Raw genomic sequence first — 21,594 nt, forward strand, 5'->3', positions numbered from 1 at the left:
GTCCTTGTGTGATTGGTGATTTTGGGGCATGAGTGAGTCTCTGTAGTGGACATGCTTGGGTGATGGGTGTCCATGCAGGGCTTGGTTTTGGGATTTGTGGGTTGTGTTGGTGGGGTATCTGTGGGTTGTTGGGGTGATGGGTGTGAGGGTAAGGGTGGGAGTATGTGATGGCATGCAGGTTGGGTGGGGGGATATAGTAGTAAAGATTTGCCTTACCAGAGTCCAGTCCTCCTGCTTCTCCTGCAAGGCCCTCAGGATGCAGTACAGCCAAGACTTGCTCCTCCCATGTTGTTAGTTGTGGGGGAGGAGGTGGGGGTCCACCACCATTCCTCTGTATAGCAATCTGGTGTCTGAAGACCATGGAACGCACCTTCCCCCGTAGGTCGTTCCACTTCTTCCTGATGTCATCCCTAGTTCTTGGATGCTGTCCCACTGTGTTGACCCTGTCGACGATTCTGCGCCATAGCTCCATCTTCCATGCAATGGATGTCTGCTGCACCTGTGATCTGATTAGCTGTGGACGATTTCCTCCACCATGACCCTGAGCTCCTTCTCAGAGAACCTGGGGTGTCGTTGAGGTGCCATGATGTGGTGTGGGTGATGTGTGAGGTGGTGTCTGTTGTGATGTGTGAGGGGGTGTTGTTGTGTGTGTTGTTTGAGGTGAGTGGATGTTGTGTAAGTGATGGTGTTGTGTGTCTGTGGATGCTGGTGTTGTTTTTGGTAGTGTATCTCTCTGGCGTGCTTTCAAAATTCTGGTAGTAAGGGTTTGTGGGTGATGTGGGTGTGTGTTTTATATTGGATCGGGTGTGTGGGAGTGGTGTGTGTATGTGTATCAAGTGTGTGTATTTCGAATTGTCCAATGTGGTTGTGTTTTGTAAATGTGTGTGTATTTTGAGCACAGCGGTGTGTACCGCCAATGGTTTACCGCGGTTAAAAGACCGCCACGTTGATTCGTGGGTCGTGATAGTGTGGGCTTATTCCTGTTGGTGTGACGGTGTCGGTTTTGTTATCACCAGTTTATCACTGACCTTTGGTGTGGCAGACTTGTGTGGGTGTCTGTATTGTGGCGGATTCCGACCTGTGGGTTGTAATACCTGTGCGGAATTCCGCGGCCGCAGCGGTATGTTGGCGGTCTTCTGCACAGCGGTAAGCGAGATTTACCGCCAGGGTTGTAATGAGGGCCTTTGTCCTATAATGGAAGACTTACAAAGATGGAGTTTCTTTGTGAGTGAAGCTGTTGACCAGAAATTATTGAACTAGTGGATGAAGGTAAGCGTCTGGATTTCTATCAAATACATATGAAGATAAAGTAATTTAGGTGCAGTGGAGTGAGAAGAGAATGTGCCCTTCACAGAAGAAATAAAAAGATGGAGTTCTTGCATGGCTCCTGGAGAATAGAGTAGATGCTTTAAGGACGATGGACCAATATGGAGTCTATAAGTTAGTAGAACTAGAAGAGAGCAAAACCTTTTTTTGAGGAAGCATCAAAAGAGTGAGTAGATGTATTCAGGATATATCAAGGTTGCCATTTACCTACATGTTGTCAAGGTACATGTTTCCAATCTTATGCTTTCACATGGCAGTCTGATGCATTTTGGGAATTGCTCTCTGTTTGCTCATGTTGACCCTCTGAAGCCAGTCCACAGGCAAATCATAGCAAAAGCCTCAAAAGTATAAAGAATATTGACTATGAATGACAATGGTTTAGTTTCTTAGGCCTTTATAGGCTGTAGGAATTGACCACATAGTCCTCTGGTGCCCCTCCCCAGCAAATGTGAGCATAATTCCTTCAGCATGCCATGTGCATAGTTTGTTATGATGTACATGGGCTGTCTTGGCAAGGGCCAGCTCCATCGTCTGCCAGGAAGCTATGTGTTATCTGGCACTCGGCAATGCTACTAACAGCCTGCCTTGAAAATCTAAAAACACTGGGTGTCCTCTATGCTGTCTGAGTGCTGTGAGTATCACAGGTGCACACCAGTCTAATATCTTCTTCATCAGTTTAGAGTAGCAGATATTTCTCAGTTTTTCCCTCTAAGGATCTCTTTGCACATAAGGCACTTTCTTGAGGATTATTCAGTATGGCAAGCAACCATGGTAGGGTTTTATACCTATTCAGCTTTTGCAAGGACTCGGGTGATCCCACATGTCAATGAGAAGACATTGCTGTAACCAGGATCCTCTGTAGTAAGTTTTGATCTACTGACTGTTAGGGGGATGAGAAATGTCCTTGGCCTACACACGTCTGGTAATCTGCCTGCAGAAAGTGTACCCTTTCGCTCTGATGGGAAATAGAAGCTACCTAGCAGTCAGGTTCATGGGTGCTGGATTAAATGGATCCCCACAGAAAGTAAGCAATAACAGCAGTGGGGGGTTTAACCCAGTTGGAGGGGGTGCTCAGAGTCCTAGTTTGGGTGAAGCTGCTGCCCATGAAGAGATGCAGGAGTTAGGGAGCACTTAACTTTACATTTGTCTGGTGGCCTAGCAATAATGCATACAGTAGGTGCAGTAGCACTAGGACCCACGTTTGTAAGGGTCCCACAGAACCACAGTGTGGCTGTGTTTATTGTCCAATTCCTTGCTTGCATTAAACCCTAAGCCTGTGTGTTTTGCCTTTTTTCTTGCTTGTTTTTAAACTCTAGTCTCTTGCATAAAAATCAAGCACATCTGGGGACTTGGTGCTACGGATGCAGTGATGCAAGAGTGTCCTCAAGCCTTAGTTCAACAATGGTTCTTGCATCACAGTAGGTGGCCGGGTGCAGTAATGTGGCGGGAACCTCATACATTGGTGCAGCGACGGTTCTTGCACTACAGCAGGAGTTGGCATCAGGTTTGTAAGGCTGTGTAAAATTAGAGAGCAAGAGGTCTTGCACTGTAGAAGTGAGCTGGTGACATGAGTCCATGACGTCCATTCCGACATTATTTGATTGATCCAGAGTTGAAAAAAAAGTATCTTGTAAACTTCTTCCTAAATTATATTATGCTACCTCTAATGGCATCGTCGCGTTCCACAGATCAACTTTCATTGTTTACCACAGGCTGATGTTTGCAGTTTGCAGGGTTTTTTTTGGCTTTCCTGCGTATGTGCTTGTTGCTTATTTACCGTTTAAAAACACTGAGCAAAACTTGTATTTTTTTCTCACTCTGGAATAATTCAGTGATTGATATGATTTTGTTGAAATATCACCCCCATCCCAAAATGCCACCTTCACCTGAAGTTTGTATCATCAGCACTTATGCCTGTGCCCCCATCCCTCTACACCCCCTAGGATGAGCTTCCAGGACTTCCTGAAACATTTTTCCAAACTTGAAATCTGCAACCTAACACCAGATGCTCTGAGCAAGAAAGACGTGAGCAGGTGGCACACAACGATAATGGATGGCACCTGGCGTCGAGGTAGCACGAATGGTGGAAGCAGAAATACACCTGGTAAGTGAAATAACACTTGCGGTGCTAATGCGATCTGCAGGAGCAACCTTTTTAGAGAATATACCACGCTGTTTGCGACCCAAGGCTAGTTTAGGAAGGGGATGCATTGCACAAAGGCATTTGTCAAAACCTTCTCCATCCTTTAAAGTTTGCGCGCACACTCCTTCGTGCATCTGCACATTCTGGGTCAGGCTCCAGTCCGTGATGGAAATAGCGTAACTAATTTTAGGTCTGGCTTGACAGAGCAGCAGCCTGCGAGACATATTGTAAACAAGTATTTTAAATATACATTGTGTGGTCAGTGGCTCCATCCAGAGGATTACCGTCTCACTCCACGCCATTTCCTATTTGGTATATCATTCCACCTCACGGGAAGTGCTTTCACCGAAATCTCTGATGGAGTATTTTTGACCTGGAAATCGCACTCAATCAGCACACTTTTTCTCACAATGAAGTCTAAAGCACCTATATGCATTTTAATAGTAAAAGCAATCATTCATGTGCTCTACTTTTACCATCACTTGCAAAACCAACAGGGCAGGGTTCAGTGTTATAAATAACATTTGTGCGTGCAATGCATGTAAACAGCATTTGTGGATGCAACTATTCACATACGTCGGCACAATAAAGGCACACACATTGGCTTTGCTAATGCCTGTTGCACAAGTCATCTTCGTTTTTTTTTACAAGCATTGTGAGGTTATATTAATAGCAAATTGTGTGCTATGCAAATGTGAATAAAAATAATAGCAATTTGCGTGCAAAGGAGACTATTAAAAGTGATGCATGTTTTCTTTTGGTCAAGCCACACACGGGCTATCTTGAGTATTTTATCTCAGAGGGGGAATGTCTTTTGTTATAATCTAGCTTTCCTTTTAAAACCAAAGATGACTTTGGGTCATAGATTGGTAGAATCCGGGTACTATGTACTCTACCAGAGGCTTTGCTGCAAATACCTAGATTTTTGTATTGAAGATAAATATCTTTTTTTCTGACTATGGTGCAATTTTCAGACCGTCTTGTCAAAATCAAAAAGAAAGCTGTCACTGGGGAATCAGATGGTATTAAAATCTGAAATTTACAAGTTGAGGAGACTCTCAGATTAAGGAATAAAAGCAGACTTTGTTCTTCCAATTCCTCCTTTTCCAGTAGATTAAAGAAATAAGTTACTTACCTGTAACTGCAGTTCTCCAGTGTTGGAAACTTTCATAAATTCACATGCTCAAATCCTTCCCCTTCATCAAGATGGGAATCCCCGGTGTTATACAAAAGCAATGCTCTAATGTACATATGCATTACAAACATTAGGCCTTTAGCTTAGTAACATATCACAGTCATTTTGTAAAAATGGACCAAACTCCAGAATCCACCAATCAGGATACAACACCCTCTAAAACCCTCCTTTGAGGGGCTGAATTACCTCTGATTTTCTGAGCATTACTGCTAATGGAAAGACCATACTGAGAAAATCAAGGTGAACTCCCCCTAGAGGAAGTGGGTGGGTAACATGTGAATTTATGAAAGTTTCCAATACTGGAGAACTACAGTTACAGGTAAGTAACTTATTTCTTACTCTAGTATTGAAACTTTCATAGATTTACATGCTTGAATCAGAATAGCAAGCAATAATTAGTACATTGTCTGTGGTTGAATATATAAACGTTCTGGGGAAGAATGCCCTCAACACCACAGGTTCAATAAGATGAAAGTCAGAGGGGACCTCGGGTATGAATTTAGGATTGGTGCGTAAAATAACTCTGTCCTCTTTGAATTGCAAAAAGAGTTCCTGTATTGTGAATTCTTGTATTTCACTAACTCTATGCTCAGACGTAAGCGCAATGAGGAGTGCTACTTTCCATGTACGATATTTGATGTCTTCTCTATGAATGGGCTCTAATGGTTCCTTCATCAGTTGGTCAAGAAATCTGTTCAATTGCCATGAAGGAGGAGGGGCCTTTACTGGTGGATAGGACCTAAAAAGACCCTTTAAGAATTGTTCTATGAGCCTCTGAGGCCAAAGAGATGGTTTACCGGATATTCTTCTAAAAGGAGAAATGGCTGCCAGATTAACTTTTTTGGATGAATGTTGCAATCCTGAGAGCGCTAGATTCAATAGGTAAGGTAAGATCTTTTTCGGAGATGAAGAAAGAGGATGTATATTAGCAGACCTGCACAACAAACAGAATTGTTTCCACTTTAGGCGTTATATCTTGTTTGTGCTATCCGCCCGGGCTATGGCTAGGATTTCTTTACAATCATTAGGGATGTTTAAGTGGCCAGATTCATTGAAATCAGGAGCCATGCTGATGAGCTCAGAGATTTGGGATCCTGATGTCTCACTTGGCCATGGTTCATGGTTAGCAACAATGCAATCAGCTTTATCCGTATGGGTGGACATAGAGACATTAGTAGTAGCTCCGTGTACCAATGTTGATGTTGCCACGCAGGAGCTATTAGTATTTTCTGACAGGGCTCTTACTTGATCTTGCTGATCACTCTCGGAAGGAGAGGGATTGGAGGAAAGGCGTAGACAGAGGTTCCTGACCATGCAATCGAAACATCATCCCCCCATGACCCCTGTTGGTGATGCCAACTTGCGTAAAACAGGCATTTGACGCTCTGGGAGGTCTCAAAGAGATCCAAGTTCAGTTTGCCCACTGAAACAATATTTAGGGGCATATTTATACTCTGTTTGCGCCGGAATTGTGTCGTTTTTTTTTACGCAATTCCGACGCAAAACTAACTCCATATTTATACTTTGGCGTTAGATGCGTCTAGCGCCAAAGTCCATGGAGTTTGCGTCATTTTTTAGCGTGGACACCTACTTTGCGTTAATGATATGCAAGGTAGGCGTTCCCGTCTAAAAAAATGACTCCGAGGCATTTGCGCCGTATTTACACTCCCGGGCAAAATTCACGCCCGGGAGTGGGCGGGTCAAAAAAAATGACGTACGCCCACTTTTGCGCCGTTTTTTAGCGCCTGGAAAAGGCAGGCGTTAAGAGACATGTGGGATCGGATGGAGCCCAGAGGTGCCCTCCCATGCCCCCAGGGACACCCCCTGTCACCCTTGCCCACCCCAGGAGGACACCCAAGGCTGGAGGGACCCATCCCAGGGACATTAAGGTAAGTTCCGGTAAGTATTTTTTTTTTGTGGCATAGGGGGGCCTGATTTGTGCCCCCCTACATGCCACTATGCCCAATGACCATGCCCACAGAAGTCCCCTGGGCATGGCCATTGGGCAAGGGGGCATGACTCCTGTCTTTGCTAAGACAGGAGGCATTTCTATGGGGTTTGGGAGTCGAAAAAAATGGCGCAAATCGGGTTGAGGCGAAAAATTTGCCTCAGCCTGACTTGCCCCATTTTTTGATGCCCAAGCTCCATATCCCCCTACGCCGGCGCTGCCTGGTGTACGTCGTTTTTTTCCACGCACACCAGGCAGCGCCGGCGGCTAACGCCGGCTAACGTCATTGATTAAATACGGCGCACGCATGGCGCTTCAGAATGGCGTTAGCCAGCGCTAATTTTTTTGCCACAAAGCTGCGTTAACGCAGTTTTGCATCAAAAAGTATAAATATGGCCCTTAGTCTAGTGTTTTTTGGTCAAATTCCCATTCGTGGGCAGATGTCATTCTGCTCAAAGAATCTGCAATGGCAGTTTGATGGCCTGGGACATGTTCTGCATTTATGTGTACTGAATGTAGAATGCACCATTTCCAAATGGTTTGTGCTTCCTGGGATTGTAGATGTGAGCAAGCTCCTCCTTGCTTGTTGATGTAGTGCATTGTCGTGGTAATGTCTTTTCTGACAAGCATTGCTGACCAGCCAGTTCTTAGAAGGAAGGCTTGTAGCGCCAAATATACTACCCTCAGTTTGAGGAGGTTGATATGAAGAGTGCGATGAGAGGGGGGCCATTTGCCGCTTACATGAAGATCCTGCAAGTACGTGCCCCATCTGTCCATTGAAGCATCTGTTGTTATTATTGTTAACGGGGGAATTTGAGCTAAGAAGTGTAGGCCTCCAGAAACATTTGCACATACTGTCCACCAATTCAGAGAGGCTATCATGAGTGGAGTTACCTGCATTATGTCTTCGAAGGATCCTTGCGCCTGTTTCCATTGCTTGTGCAGCTCTTCTTTAGTGGGCGCATATGAAGGCGACAGTAGGGAATCAGACTGATGCAAGATGACATCATTCCTATCAAAGATTTGTATCGTCGAGCTAAAAGAGACTTTCTTCTTCCTTGTATTTGCTTTGCTAATGCGATTAGCTTTTCTTGCCTGTCCGATATTGGCTATGCTTTGGCTTGGTCCGTATGCAATATAGCCCCCAGGAAGGTTATCTTTCTCGATGGCTGAAGCACTGATTTCTCTTGATTGGGAGTAATCCCCAAGCCTTTGAAGAGACACAAGGTCGCTTTGATGGATTTGTGTGCTAACTGGATAGTGGGAGCTTTTACTAACCAGTTGTCGATGTATGGGAAAATTGGGTGTAGTTTGCATCTGAGGTTAGCTGCGACTGGAGCTAGCCATATGGTAAAAATCCGGGGTGCTGACTTGAGGCCAAAGGGAAGGACCTTGAATGGAAAGTGGTTGCCGGCTACAGTGAATCTCAGGAATCTTCTGTGCCTTGGGTGAATCGGTATATGAAAGAAGGCATCCTGAATGTCTAGAGAGGCCATGTAGTCCGCTCTGTTGAGAAGCTGCAAGATGTCCTGCAATGTGACCATGCTGAATGTTTGCTTCTTAAGGTACTTGTTTATCTCTCTTAAGTCTAGGATCGGTGTCTCCATAAGCGAGATTTGTTCGAATCAGGAAGAAGCAGGAGTAAAAGCCTTTCCTCCTTTGGGAATAGGGTACAGTTGAGCAAATGCAAGTGTTTTTGTTTCACCCGAGAAGGTGGTGTCAATGGAGGTATTTGTATAAACTCTAGGAGGTGGACGAATTGTATTATAGCCAGTACCCATTGGTCCTTGGTTATTTTATGTAAACAATGGAGGTGATCTTTCAGCATTCCTTGAAGTTTTGATGGGGAAGAGCAAGAGGTAGCCAGCGCTTGAATCCTGTCATTGCCTACCGGAGGCTTCCTTGCCTTGCCTCCCAGGCTATTCTCTTTGAAGAGGTCTGCTGTATGCTGCTGAAGGTGGCTGTCTTTGTTGATATTGTGGCCTGGTGGTGTAGCGAGAAGCAGAGTACGTTGGATAACTATACTGTTGGTATCCTCCACGAAATGAAGGCTGGCCTCTCCCCCTAGTTCCACGAAAAGGAGTCTTCCTAAACTGCAAAGTACCTAGTGATCTGACAATGTCCGTGTCTGATTTTATAGCTTGAAGTGTATCATCGACGTGCTTGCCGAATAATGCTTCCCCATCATAAGATCCAATTTTTTTGTCTGAACCTCAGGCCAGAAATTAGTGGCTTTAAGCCATCCTTGTCCTCTTAATACTGATGCCCCAGCTAATTGTCTAAAACCCATGGCTGTGATGTCGAGTGCACAGTCATTTAATTATGCGTAATAACATTGCCCCTCTAATAGTACCTTTCTGGCTTCACCCTTGATGGTTTCCAGGAGTTCTTCTAAATAATGAGAAATGTCCGCCCATAGCTGCCTATCATATCTTCCATTGAGCGCCAGGGAATTTGCAGCTCATACTACAATGGCAGACATAGAGGAGAAACGTTTACCAATGTTATCAAGGCGCCTACCTTCCTTATCTGGCGGTGTGGTTAGAGTTGTGGATGGGTTTCTAGAGCAGTGTTGCGCTGCTTGTGAAATAACAGAGTCTGGCCTTGGATGACCTGTTAGACATGCAGGAGCATTGTCTGTGGCCTACTACTTCTTATCAAGCTTTGTTAAGAGTGCTGGAACTGTTGCAGGTTTATGCATAATCTTTAATCCTTGGCTCCAAGCGTGGTCAGAGATCGGGATAGCTCGGACCATTTTCCTGTGGGGCTCTTTAAAATCGTACAGGAACCAATCCTGCTGCGCTGATGGCTTTGACAAGTCAAAGTGTGTGGCTGCTCTTTCTAGTAAGTTGTGAAAACCCCCTATATCCTCAGGAGGAGATTCTACTATAGGCTTCACAGGAGAAGCAGGTGCTGGTATTATATATTCATCCAATTCACTTTCCTGGGTGCAGATCTCCCCTTCTTTTCCTGAAGAAGTTAGGTTTTGTGTTGGTATCGCCTGATGGGAAACCTTGTGGTTGAGGCGGAGGATAAACTTGAGGCTTTTGAAGTTGTTGAGGGGTTGCAGGGATTGTGGAAATTTGTGGTTGCTGTACTGATGCAGATACTGGCGGGAAGCATTCCCTGTGGTCTGTCAACATAGCTTGTAGATCCAACACCAAGCCAGAAGGTAGACATACCAGTTCCTGTTGTCGTTGGGATGGTTGGTCACACTAAGAGTAATTGTCTGAATATTCCTGACATTTGACATGTAGTTGTGAAGGGCTTCTAGCCACTCCACAAAGGCCATCTTCCTCTGAATCATCCTCATCCAAAAGGTGGGATGGTAATAATCTTGAAACTTTACTTGCAGATGTGAGGGATGGTGGTTTTCATGCTTATAAAGTGTTATATGTTCCGTTGACGAGAAAAGCAGCAATGCAGATGGTCTTTGCCTTTTTGCTGGTGTTTCCATAATCGTCGATGAGAGGTGACTCATCGTCGTCGATGTTGGAGGCGTCGTCGATGGGGGTGTCGGCGATGGCAGTAGCGTTGGTGGCGGAATCGATGATGGGAGCTTTGTTGACAAAAGTATAGACGATGGCATGGTCGTTGACGAGGTGCAGAGCGTCAACGGTGATTGCAATGATGACGATATGGGTGCACCGTCTACAAGAATGACATGACCGTCAATGAGGATTACATTAAGGCCGCTGTCGACACAGAGATAGTGACGACGGTTGATGTTATCGTCGACACTTGAGCTGTCGACAGGAATATCGTTGACAACGTTGCTGTAGATGGTGCAGAAGCTGTTTTTCTGAATGTGTGCTTAACCTGCAGAGGCGGCGTTGGGGGCTCAGAATGAGATTCCTTTTTAGATTTCGATAAGGAATCTGACTTCTCCCTCCTTTCAGTCTGTGAAGAATGTTTCTTTGGAGGACTACGAGTCTTTGAGGAGCCCTCAGGAGATTTTTTAAGTGACTTTTTGGAGGTTCGTTGGTGGCAGCGGCCTCACTATGTCTCGTTTTGACAACTGACACAGACGAGGAGGCACTGTCGTCGTCAGAGAAAGGGTTGCCCGTAGTCTTCAACTTCTGTAGCCAGAGAAGAAGGTGACCCTCTCAATCTTTTAAGGTTTTAGTTGAAAATTTTCGACATACTTGCAGTCTCTGGTCTTATCGTTCAAGTAGAGACAATATATGCAGTCGTCATGTGGGTCATCAACATGATGCGTCTTCTTCATGCAGGTAGCAGAAGATCTGAAAAGCCCCTTCTTAGGTGTCTCTGACATAGTAATCAGTTTGAAGCACCTACTTGACAAAAGTCAAGATCCAAAATACCTCAGAATAAGTATTTCTGAGAAAGAACTGAGAAGAGCTCAGAGGAGACTCCATAGCATGACGTGCAGTGGAAGATTTGAGGGAATTCATCTCCTCACAGGAGGGTTCTAGAGGGTGGTGTAACCTGATTGGTGGATTCTGGAGTTTGGTCCATTTTTTAAAAATGACTGTGAAATGTTACTAAGCTAAAGGCCTAATGCCTGTAATGTATATGTACATTAGAGCATTTCCTTTGTATAACAACAGTGACTCCCATCTCAACGACAGGGAAGGATCCAAGCGTGTGAATCTATGAACGTTCCAGTACTGGAGTAAGTGTGAATATCCCTTATAGTTGGATTACTCAGTGCAAATAACATATAGGGCCTCATTATGACCCTGGCGGTACAGAACCGCCAGGGCCAACGGGGGCGGGAGCACCGCCGACAGGCCGGCGGTGCTCCCTTGGGCATTCCGACCGCGGCGGTAACGCCGCGGTCGGACCGGGACAACTGGCGGTCTCCCGCCAGTTTCCCGCTGCCCAAATGAATCCTCCAAGGCGGCGCAGCATGCTGCGCCGCCTTGGGGATTCTGACACCCCCTACCGCCATCCTGTTCCTGGCGGTTCGCCCGCCAGGAACAGGATGGCGGTAGGGGGTGTCGCGGGGCCCCTGTGGGCCCCTGCAGTGCCCATGCCAATGGCATGGGCACTGCAGGGGCCCCCGTAAGAGGGCCCCGCTAGTATTTCACTGTCTGCATAGCAGACAGTGAAATACGCGATGGGTGCAGTAGCACCCGTCGCACCTTCCCACTCCGCCGGCTCGATTACGAGCCGGCTTCATCGTGGGAAGGTTGTTTTCCCCTGGGCTGGCGGGCGGCCTTTTGGCGGCCGCCCGCCAGCCCAGGGGAAAACTTGGAATACCCTCCGCGGTCTCTGGACCGCGGAGCGGTATTTTGGAGGGGGGAAGTCTGGCGGGCGGCCTCCGCCGCCCGCCAGACTTAGAATGAGGGCCATAGTAAGATATCCAGTCTGTGAAAAAGCCATCATCACTCAAAACCCAGTAATGTCCCAGATGGGTCTCTTTTGAGAGTTTAAAGGCACAAATAGGGAATTTAAAAGTGAGCCTTCTATCACAGTCTGCAGGCCATCATGCTAAGGGACTTCCAAAAAGTCTTGAGGGTTATGTGACTGGTGAACTAAATAACCAGGAATTGCTGGTTGTGTGTATATCACTGAGTCAAAGCACTTTTGTCCTTATGTCACTTGACACAACAGAGTTGGGTACCCCAATCACAGTAGCCTCACTCAGGGGTTAGGGTCTGGATGGTGAGATTGTGTGTCATACGGCTTGATTGCTCTGATGTTATAGTGGAAGAAATGTTGTAAGCCTGTTTTGTCTATCATTTTAATTCCTCTATTGCCTTACAAAAAACATACCCCAGATTAAAGAGGCACATTGTTGACTATTCCTATTTGCTCCTATGTGTTTGTGTCTGGGAAATATTTCCTTTTTTGTTAATTGCTGTCCTGAATGCTCCTTAGTATTTGTTCTTTCTTCATTCGTTTTTGTAAATTTCCCCTGTCTCCTCGTCCCTTTGTGCATTGCTTCTTTTTATGTTGCTCCTCTGTTCACTCTTTCTCGCATTGGCCCATTGTAAGTTGTTCCTTCCTAGAGTCTCCTTCACGTATTCCTCCTTATAAGTTGATCTTCTCTGTTGACTCCTCACATTTTTCAAACAGAATGTTCTACTGGGAAATATAATTTTAAACAAAACTATAATTGCAAAACATGGAAGACATATTGACCTATGATCTGAGTAAATTATCGCTTTTCAAGAAATCATAATAACATACACCAAATTTCAAAGTATTATATTTCTCAAAAAAAGGAAAGACAGAAGGAAAAAGGTTCTCCAAGTGACAACCCAATGGACCAGTGATAAACAGTGAACCATAACACAAATAATATATATACAAAATATACAAAGTCTGTAATGCACTGGTTGCCCAATTCTCCTCAGGTTACTGGACGCAGGGAACTAAACTCAACATGATGCAATACAGAAGTCCTGTATCCAAAAATAAAGGTTAAGGATAGGCGGAAATGGAAGTCTACATTTCGACCCCTGAGTTGCTCCTCTTTATTCAATCCTTCACACATTGCCCCTTGATAGTTGCTCCTTTATGTTCACTCGTTCTCGCACTGTTCCATTGTAAGTAGTTCCCTTCTGGTCTCCCCTTCACACATTGACCCTTGTAAGATGCTCCTCTTTGTTCACCCTTTCATGTATTACCCCTTTGTAAGTTGCTCTTGTGTTTCACTCCTTCCTGCATTGTCCCTTTCTAAGTTGTTACTTTCTAGCCTCTACTTAATGAAATGCTCCTTGTAAGTTCATCTTCTCTGTTAACTCCTTCTCACGTTGTCCATGGTAGGATGCTCCTTTCTAGTCACTTCTTCATGTATTACCCATTTGTAGGTTATTCTCTTTGCTAAGCCCTTCTCGCATTACCACTATGTAAGTTGCGCCTTTCTGGTCTCTCCCTCTTGCATTGGTCCCTTCCCTTATAAGTTGCTCCAGTTTGTTAGCTCCATCTCACATTGTTCATTTGTAAATTGCTTTTTTGCGATTCCTTCTTATTTACTGTTTGTTCAGACACATACTGGATGAACCCCCAGTACAAGGTCACACTTTTGGAGAAAGACGATGACCCCCAAGACAAAGAGGTTGTGTGCAGCATCCTTGTTGCCCTAATGCAGAAGAACCGACGACGAGTTCGAGAGACACGGGAGAAATTTCTTAACATTGGCTTTGACATTTATGAGGTATTGCACATCCTTAACCATTACTGCCTTGTAAAGAGTCTGCAATGCCTGAGAGTGTTTTTCATACAAAGGATCAGTTAAAGCAGGGATGCTCAAAGTACGGCCCGCGGGCCTCATGCGGCCCCTCTGATCTTTACATGCGGCCCCTGGGGCAACAGGAGCACTGGGCAGCTGTTTGCTCGAATCCGCACTAACAAAAATATTAAATACACACACAATCATTTATTTCAAACTTAATTGGTGCTAAAGAAAGGAAGTAGCTACGGATTTCTGCACTTAACTTTAGAAACGCCTTCATTTTTTAAAGACATCTTGCAGCATAAGTGTAAAACTAAGACAGTCTCTTCAAAATTAATTACGTGTATTTAGTTAACATGCAGAACCTTTTCGCCTGAGTACAATTTATTTTATCAGTGCATTGAGATGCATTCCTTTTAAAGTGATAGTTTTCAAACATAAATTTGGAAACATTCATTATTTCCCTTACCCTGAGAACACCACCAATAGTAAATCAAAGAGGCAAGTCACTTGGTATGTGCACTTTATGGGTGGCCTGGGTTCCTATCATACATAAACAACATTATAGTTTATTAACTCAAACATAGAAGCAGGTGCAGCACACACCGTGAATCATGTATTTCGAGGTCATCTTAAATGTGATAATGCAGAAAAAGGAGGGAAAGTGACACTAAACAATTGCCTAGGATCACACAATTTGGAAAAGTGGGTAAGCCGGGATTAATTCCAGGTTTTCTGGTTTCTCATTGTTTATTTCAGCCACTAGATGGACATCCTTTGCTTCCCCTACACCTACCTTGCCACCAATCCACCTAGTCACCCCACGCCACTGCCCTGGCATCAATGCGGCCCCCAAGCACGTCACAGACCAAACTTTTTGGCCCCTGTGAATATGTTTGCAAGTACCCATGAGTTAAAGCATATTGAGGGCAGTGCAGTCCCTGCTTCCTCACATTAATCTTAAGACTGCACCATGAGTTAGAAGGTAGATAGATGGCTGTGTGGGCTCAGGTTAATTTTTAGTGCCTTCGATTATGGAAGAAGGTTGAAGAAAATGTATTGAAACCCAACTTCTTCATAGCCTTGAAAGTACCCACATACTTCCAGCTAGGGTATTGCTGCATAGGAGAGTGCACAGGAAGCCCGCGCTTCACGAAAATTTGACACTGTTGAGATATTTATTATGTTATTGAAAAATATTGTGTCAACGCTCATGGACCAATGATTTCTTAAACAATGATGTGTAACTAAATTCTGCCTGTCAGCGATATTTATTCATCAAACATTTGAGTATATTGATGAACAGAAAAACATATCCTATATCCAAACTTACACATGTACTCAAACAGTACATATAAGATAAATCACCAAAGAAATAATCGTGTGTATTAAAAACCATAGCAAGGAGACTGGAGAACCATCAAGTCCTCATGAAGACCTAGAAATACAATGATTCCTTGGGACACCTCTGAAAATGAATGGCTTTGAAGTAACTTTAATTCACTAATTAATGTCTAGGACTCTGTACTCAAAGCAACGAACAGGGTTTGACATTTCTGCAGACTTAAGAGCGATTGTCTTCGTATCATTTAGAAACGTGTGTAATGAGACTCTATCTATGTAAAATGATGATCATTAAAAAAAAACTGTTAACTTTTCATGTTGAATGTTTTTTTAACTCAGTGATTATAATACTTAAACTTAAAAAAGAATTGTCGCAAAAAATGGGTCTTTTTGCTGGTGAAGGCACACAAGACGTAAGGGTAGCATTTTGTCATGTGACGTGTGATGCACTTCCGGTAGACAGCGGAGCACCAGGGAAAAGCAGAGCAGCGTTGCCAGATTGGGCGATTTCCCGCACAAATGGACGATATTTTTCCCATTTGTGCGGTAAAAAAAAACCAATTGCGGAGGCTAATTATTGAGCTATTATTAGCCCACTGTGCGGAAAAATGTTTGCGGGGCGGCGCCTCCGCCACAGCAGCAGCGGACATGCACTGCCCCAGGCCCGCCCGGTGCCCGCCCCACCCCAGTGACATCATCACTGAGGCTGAGCCTGCCTGCCTGTGCAGCAGCGCGGGCTGCTGCCTCTAATCTGCGACTGCGCTGTGCGCCGCGCACACAGAGCCTCTGAGCCACACAGAGTGGCACAAACTGAGTGCCATCATTATGATGGTGGGATTGGGCCGTCAATCTAGTAGTGCGCGAAAGCGCTACCAATTGGCAGCCCAGCCAAAAATTATTGGTCTGCCCCCGTGGCATTATTTAAAATGCCTGCATGCGTGCGAGCATCACAGTCAGTCAGCCGTCAGCGAGTGCGCAGCGCACTGTGCACTGTCTGTTACTCACTGGCTGCTGCGCACGTGGTGGTGTCTGTGTGGCTCCTCTCTTGGGCCCCGCTGCGAGTCTCAGCCTGCGCAGGTGTGGTGGTGGTACCCCCCTGGGAAAGTCTCTCCTGTTGTGCTCTTGGAGTGGAACCTGAATTGAAGCCACCTCCAGAGTGCAAGATTGGGGCCCGGGAGAGGGGAGACACCCCCCTAGCCCCTTCCTGTTGTGTAGGTGCTACCTACTACACTGACGTGTGGCCGTTGGTGCACAGCTGCAGAAGACAAGGTAAGTGTCCTTCAATTTCTGCCTTTGTGACTTGTTGTGAGTAGATGTATTCCTTATTTTTAATATTCAGGGGCTAATTGTGGATTGAGAGTGCATAGGATCTAAAGCATGGCAGGATTGACTAAGAATGAGTGGCATAGCCAGTGCTTAATTTGTAAATAAAAACATGCCAGTGTCCAAAGCTCTCCTCTTAAACACGAGGCTGCTGCAATTAAATATGCAAACACGGAATACTAGGGCAGCGTAATCCTGAAGCCATGTTGGGCCTTTTTAGTCCATTTTTACCTCACTCCTGCAGCTTTCTGCTCTCTCCCTTTTTGATGCTCTTTTTCATTTTTGCATTCCTCCGTCTTTCCCATATGTGTATTTTGCTCGCAGTAAATGCTTGAGGCAGGAAAAAAGAGTGCCGTCCTTCAAAAATAAGTGCCAGTACTCTGCACCGGAAACAACAAGCACAAATTAAGCACTGGATGGAATCACATGAAGGTTGGTGATGACAAAGTTATTGTTTTCAACTCGTAATGCAAGGGGGTTACCAGCCCAGTGCGTGCTTTGCAGGGAAGTTAAATACAAATAAATCATTCAGTTTGGGTATTACTTAAACCATTTTATCTGAAACCATTTTGCGGGTTTGGTATCAGTCTATCTTATACTGCCAGTAATGCAAGTTTAACCTAATGACTTACATTTGCACAACACAAAATTCTCCATTGCAGCAGTGAAGATTTCATTCTGTGGCTTTTTGGTTATACACAGACCTTTCAGTGCGTTAACTAATAGAGGTTTCATAATATACAGTGATTAACTTAACTTTATTTTTTATTTTAAGGCATGAGTTATGTATGTGGCTACCTGAAAGAGAATATTTTTTTTTTTTATAGCCACACGTTTAACCCCGCCCCATTGCATGCAGCATCACTGTTCCCATACTTTTTTTAATGCATTTTGAGCTGTGTGCTCAGCTGATTTATTCATTTATTTCACTCCAGTTGCAGGCAGTGCAAGCACAAATGTGGTCTCATTGGCTGAGCTAAGCGAAATGAGGGTACATGGTCAGTGCTCAGCCTCACTGCATGGTTCTGTTCGTGATCTTAGTGCCTAAATTATTGACATCACTTATAGTCATGCTCTGCTCAGCGTAGCCATTGCTTGCATTTGACACAAAACACTAGCCTTTACCAATAATTTAAGTTCAAGTTCATGGAGTTTGGGTCACTGTTCTGGCCTCTGGTAGCAATTTGCAGAAGGGTGTCTATCGCCTCACACAAACAGCCTTTTTCACCTCACACAAGGATGTATTTTGCTGCAGGGCCTTGTTGACCTCCACTGTCCAGGGTAGAGGTAGCCCGCTAAAACAAGTGTAGGGGTAGTGCCTGAGTACGTCTGAAGGAGGCAGGAAATGAGTGAAATGTTGGTCTTGTGCCCATTTAATGAAAAGTCCAGAAAGTAGTACAGTAGTAGAGCAGACTGCAGATACACACTTGGAATGCTAGATGGCTACTTGCATTTCACCTTTATCTACCGTGTGCATCTGAGAGGCAGTAAAAAGAGCAAAGGTTGTGCTTTGAATCCATTTGGGAGGGGTGTTGATTATCATAGGTTAATGATGGAGCTAATGTCTGCAAAGGAAAATGATCTGCCTGCTACAAAGGGCTCCAATGCCAAAACTGGTGTCAAAAGGACTGCTGTGAAGTTGATGAAAGCGATGTTCAGCCAAAAGCTGTGAATCCTAGAAAGGATCAAACCGTATGTGAGTGAATGAACCATTCGCAGTTTCACTTTACCAGCCATGTTTACTTACCGGTGCATGCCTCGCACTCTGAAACAAGCATCTTGCGGCCTAGGAAGTGGTTACTGCCCTTGCTTTCTGTCTGCAACCAAAGGAAAATGATCTGCCTGCTACAAAGGGCTCCAATGCCAAAACTGGTGTCAAAAGGATTGCTGTGAACTTGATCAAAGCGATGTTCATCTTTCTGTCTCCAAACAAAAGAAAATAAAGTAGCTGCTACAGGCTTCAATGTCAAAAGGTTTGTCAAAGAAGGACTGCTGTGCACATAATCAAAGATTTACGTCTCTCACCAAGGCCAGATTTACTACTTCTTCCAATTTGCTGCTCATCATAAGAAGTGAGTGAACATATTTGCTTACAATAGAAATTTGATTTATCCTTTAAAATGTTTGCTCCAGCCTACGATTGCATTAGTTCAGTGTTAAAAGTTTGGGCTACTTTTTTGGGCTGGGACCGGTTCATTTGGGCTTACTTTGGGCTGGTCGTTCAACAGCTTTGGGCTATAGAAGGCTTTTAAAATCTGGCAACACTGAAGCAGAGTCCTATTGAAGAGCTGTGCTAGGTGTTGGCGTCTGCCCCAATACAACTTTTACTACTACAGGCTCTGCCTCACCGCAGCAGCCTGGGGGTGCGGGAGGAAGGTGGTGCGCACGGTGACAGCTGCACTAAGGCCGCAGAGGCCATATGGGTGCATGTATGTCGAGTGATTACACAGGACCACACCTCCTCCTCACCCCCAGCACCATTTCTCTCCTAGGCTTGTACACTTGCCTATTTGCCCATCGGCCATCCCTGCATGCACCCCTGTGGGCCTAATATTTCTGGATTCTGATCTGCTGTCTGGGCCCAAGAGCAACTGGGGGCCGGCAGAAAACCCCTGCCGCAGTTAACCTGGCCGACGCCTGCCAAGTACCATCAAGGAGACTCTAAGAGGAGGAGGACGCATCATTTTGCGCCCTTCTTAGAGATGGTAAAAAGAGTGTTTGGTGGGAGGGGAGCACTGTGTAGTCTCGCAGCAGCAGTTTGAGCCCCGTATATTGCCCAACTAGGTTTTGGGTGCGGCTTGTGGTACTGAGAGAGCTCCCGCCACACTTTACCCTACACTGCCCTCGCTACACCAGCTCCCCCATACCAGCACTCTTTACCCTCTGCAATGAAGTCAAACCCCATTGCAACCTAGTGCGACCTGAGTACCCCAGTGCAACCTGGTGCTGGGCTGTGTTTTTTCATCACTTCACCCAGAACCTTCACCAATTATTTCAAAAACATCAATTTCGAACGAAGGGGTCCAATATACTTGTGTCACGCTGTCAGTGGGCCACTAGCTTCTTTAATCGTCATCTAAGCATCAAACGTTAAGAGTCAACCAGCCAATGGAGCTAGCGGACCACGCGAAGTGTACTGATACAGGTACACCTACTGATAAAAGTGGCACACGCCTTTCACTGTTTACTACTGTGTATCTTTTCTATCAGAGTCGTCCACTAAAATGAAATGGGATGTACACCCAACCTCGTCCAAAAAAAACGGAAGTGCAAGACTGCCCTTTCTGAGGCAGCATCAGAAAGGAAAGGTAAACGCCAAATGTCAAAAAGCTGTCTAAGTAATAACAAGGCTTCAATAATTGAAGGATGCAGGGTGGACCGGAGAGAGCATGTGCACGAAGGAAGCATATGGAGCTAGGCAGTTTTCCATGTGGCCCCACGGGGCCGCATAAAACCCTTAAAGCCTCACAAATATCAGACTTCTTCCAGTTAATCAATGGTGCATTTGCCAACTGCTCAAATCACAGCTGCAGCCCTGGGCTTGACAACAGCCCTGCAGTAACGACCCCAACTCAAAGCCCCATTTTAATCCAATATCAAGAATATGTCAGGAAGGGAAATATAATAAAACAAATGGAGGGCCCTCATCCGGTCCCTCTGTCTCCAAAAATCTTGGGTTGTGCTGTGATGTCTTCAACTATGCTCGGACATCTTCTATTCAGCGACAAGATCTGGCAATTATCTCCTCCCCAAACTTGGCCTCCAGCACAGGAAAGTCTAGAAAGTCCTCAATCCATTTTATGTTTGTTTCCAACATTCAGGGAGGGTTCCGTCTGCCGTTCGGCTTCACTGCAGGGCCCTCGCAGACTCAATAGTCCACTATAGGAGCAAGAAAATGGGGAAGTAGCTTCCCTGGTTTTGCATGCATTGGTTGCGCCTGGAGGTGAGGAACCAAGGGCCAGATGTATCAAAGGGTTTTTCCCATTCTGTGTCAATGGGAAAATGTGTTCGTACATTTGGCCCCAAAAACCGTAGCATCAGAGCAGACCCACCTAAACTCTGGGAGGCTATCCTAAACTCCATGCAAGCCACATTCATGGCTCTCAACCGTAACATCAATAAAATGGTTATACAAATAGACCTACTTAACATTTTGGCAGTTTTTGTCTCCGCATCTATGAAAAGCATAAACAACTAAAAGCTCTTTTAACATGAGTGCAATCAAAAAACAACACCAGCTTCATCATATGCCCGTACAAAGAAGTAACCAGGCACAGCTACCAGCAGTTCTTGAAGCAATCCAGGGGAAATAAGGACTCCCCCAATTTAAACAGCAGGCAGTTAGTCTGTAAGACACAAAACAAAGTTCTGAACAACATCTCTGCCGCAGGGAGCTTCAAAGGGCCCATACCACCCTTCACAAAAGAGACAAAAAGGGGAATGCTGCACAGAGACCCTCCCGTGCTCCTGGGATATTCAAGCCCAAAGCCTCAATATAGAGTCAAAGAAGGATGAACTGGAACAAGCTAACATGCCAGTACACTCCCATCTGATGAAGCCGGAAAAAAAGGGCGCCAGAAAATGCAGAAACAGGACCCTGCCCAGAGGTCTTATGCACCAACGTACCCACTCAACTGTGCATCCCACGCAGGAAAAGGGCCATGTTTGTGGCATTGCTATGTCACCTGCTGATCTCGAGCCAGTTGGTACCGATTATGGCAGTGGCTCAGTCATCTTTATATCAAGAGGGGTGAAGTGCATTAAACAAATCTGATGAAGCAATACGATATCTTGCAGTCAACAAGGAAAAAAGTCAGCAAAAGGCCCACTATTCTTCTGTACACATTGGTGATCCCACATTCAGTCAAGGTATTCTAGTGGGAAGGGCGACTAGGCCTGACCATCAGACCTCACAGTCTAGTGGTGACAAGCCGCCCTGTTGCCTGTATAGAATTCACCGTGAGGTAAAATCTTGCCTTGTCCCCTTGGCTCATATCCAGTCAAGGTAAAGGACATGAGTGAAAGACAAGCCTAGTGGATTCCAGACTTTTAATCAAGGAGAGCCCTGAATATCCTAAACCATGCAAATGTTCTTAAACTGATATAGGCTCTGCCAGGGCTGAAGCAGGCAATGTCAGATGACATCTTCTCCATCAAATACCTACCCT

General features: G+C 45.2%; 1 protein-coding gene across 1 annotated transcript in view; it reads left to right on the plus strand.

The window, feature by feature from the left end:
* Positions 1–21,594, plus strand: part of LOC138296827 (calpain-1 catalytic subunit-like) — a 434,447-nt gene that overhangs the window by 279,556 nt on the left and 133,297 nt on the right. The window contains exons 9-10 of the mRNA XM_069236288.1: positions 3,270–3,430; positions 13,572–13,741. Of these exons, the coding sequence (XP_069092389.1) occupies positions 3,270–3,430; positions 13,572–13,741 (331 nt within the window). The remainder of the gene's footprint in view (positions 1–3,269; positions 3,431–13,571; positions 13,742–21,594) is intronic.

Source organism: Pleurodeles waltl, chromosome 5, assembly GCF_031143425.1.
Source record: "Pleurodeles waltl isolate 20211129_DDA chromosome 5, aPleWal1.hap1.20221129, whole genome shotgun sequence".
Lineage (NCBI taxonomy): Eukaryota > Metazoa > Chordata > Amphibia > Caudata > Salamandridae > Pleurodeles > Pleurodeles waltl.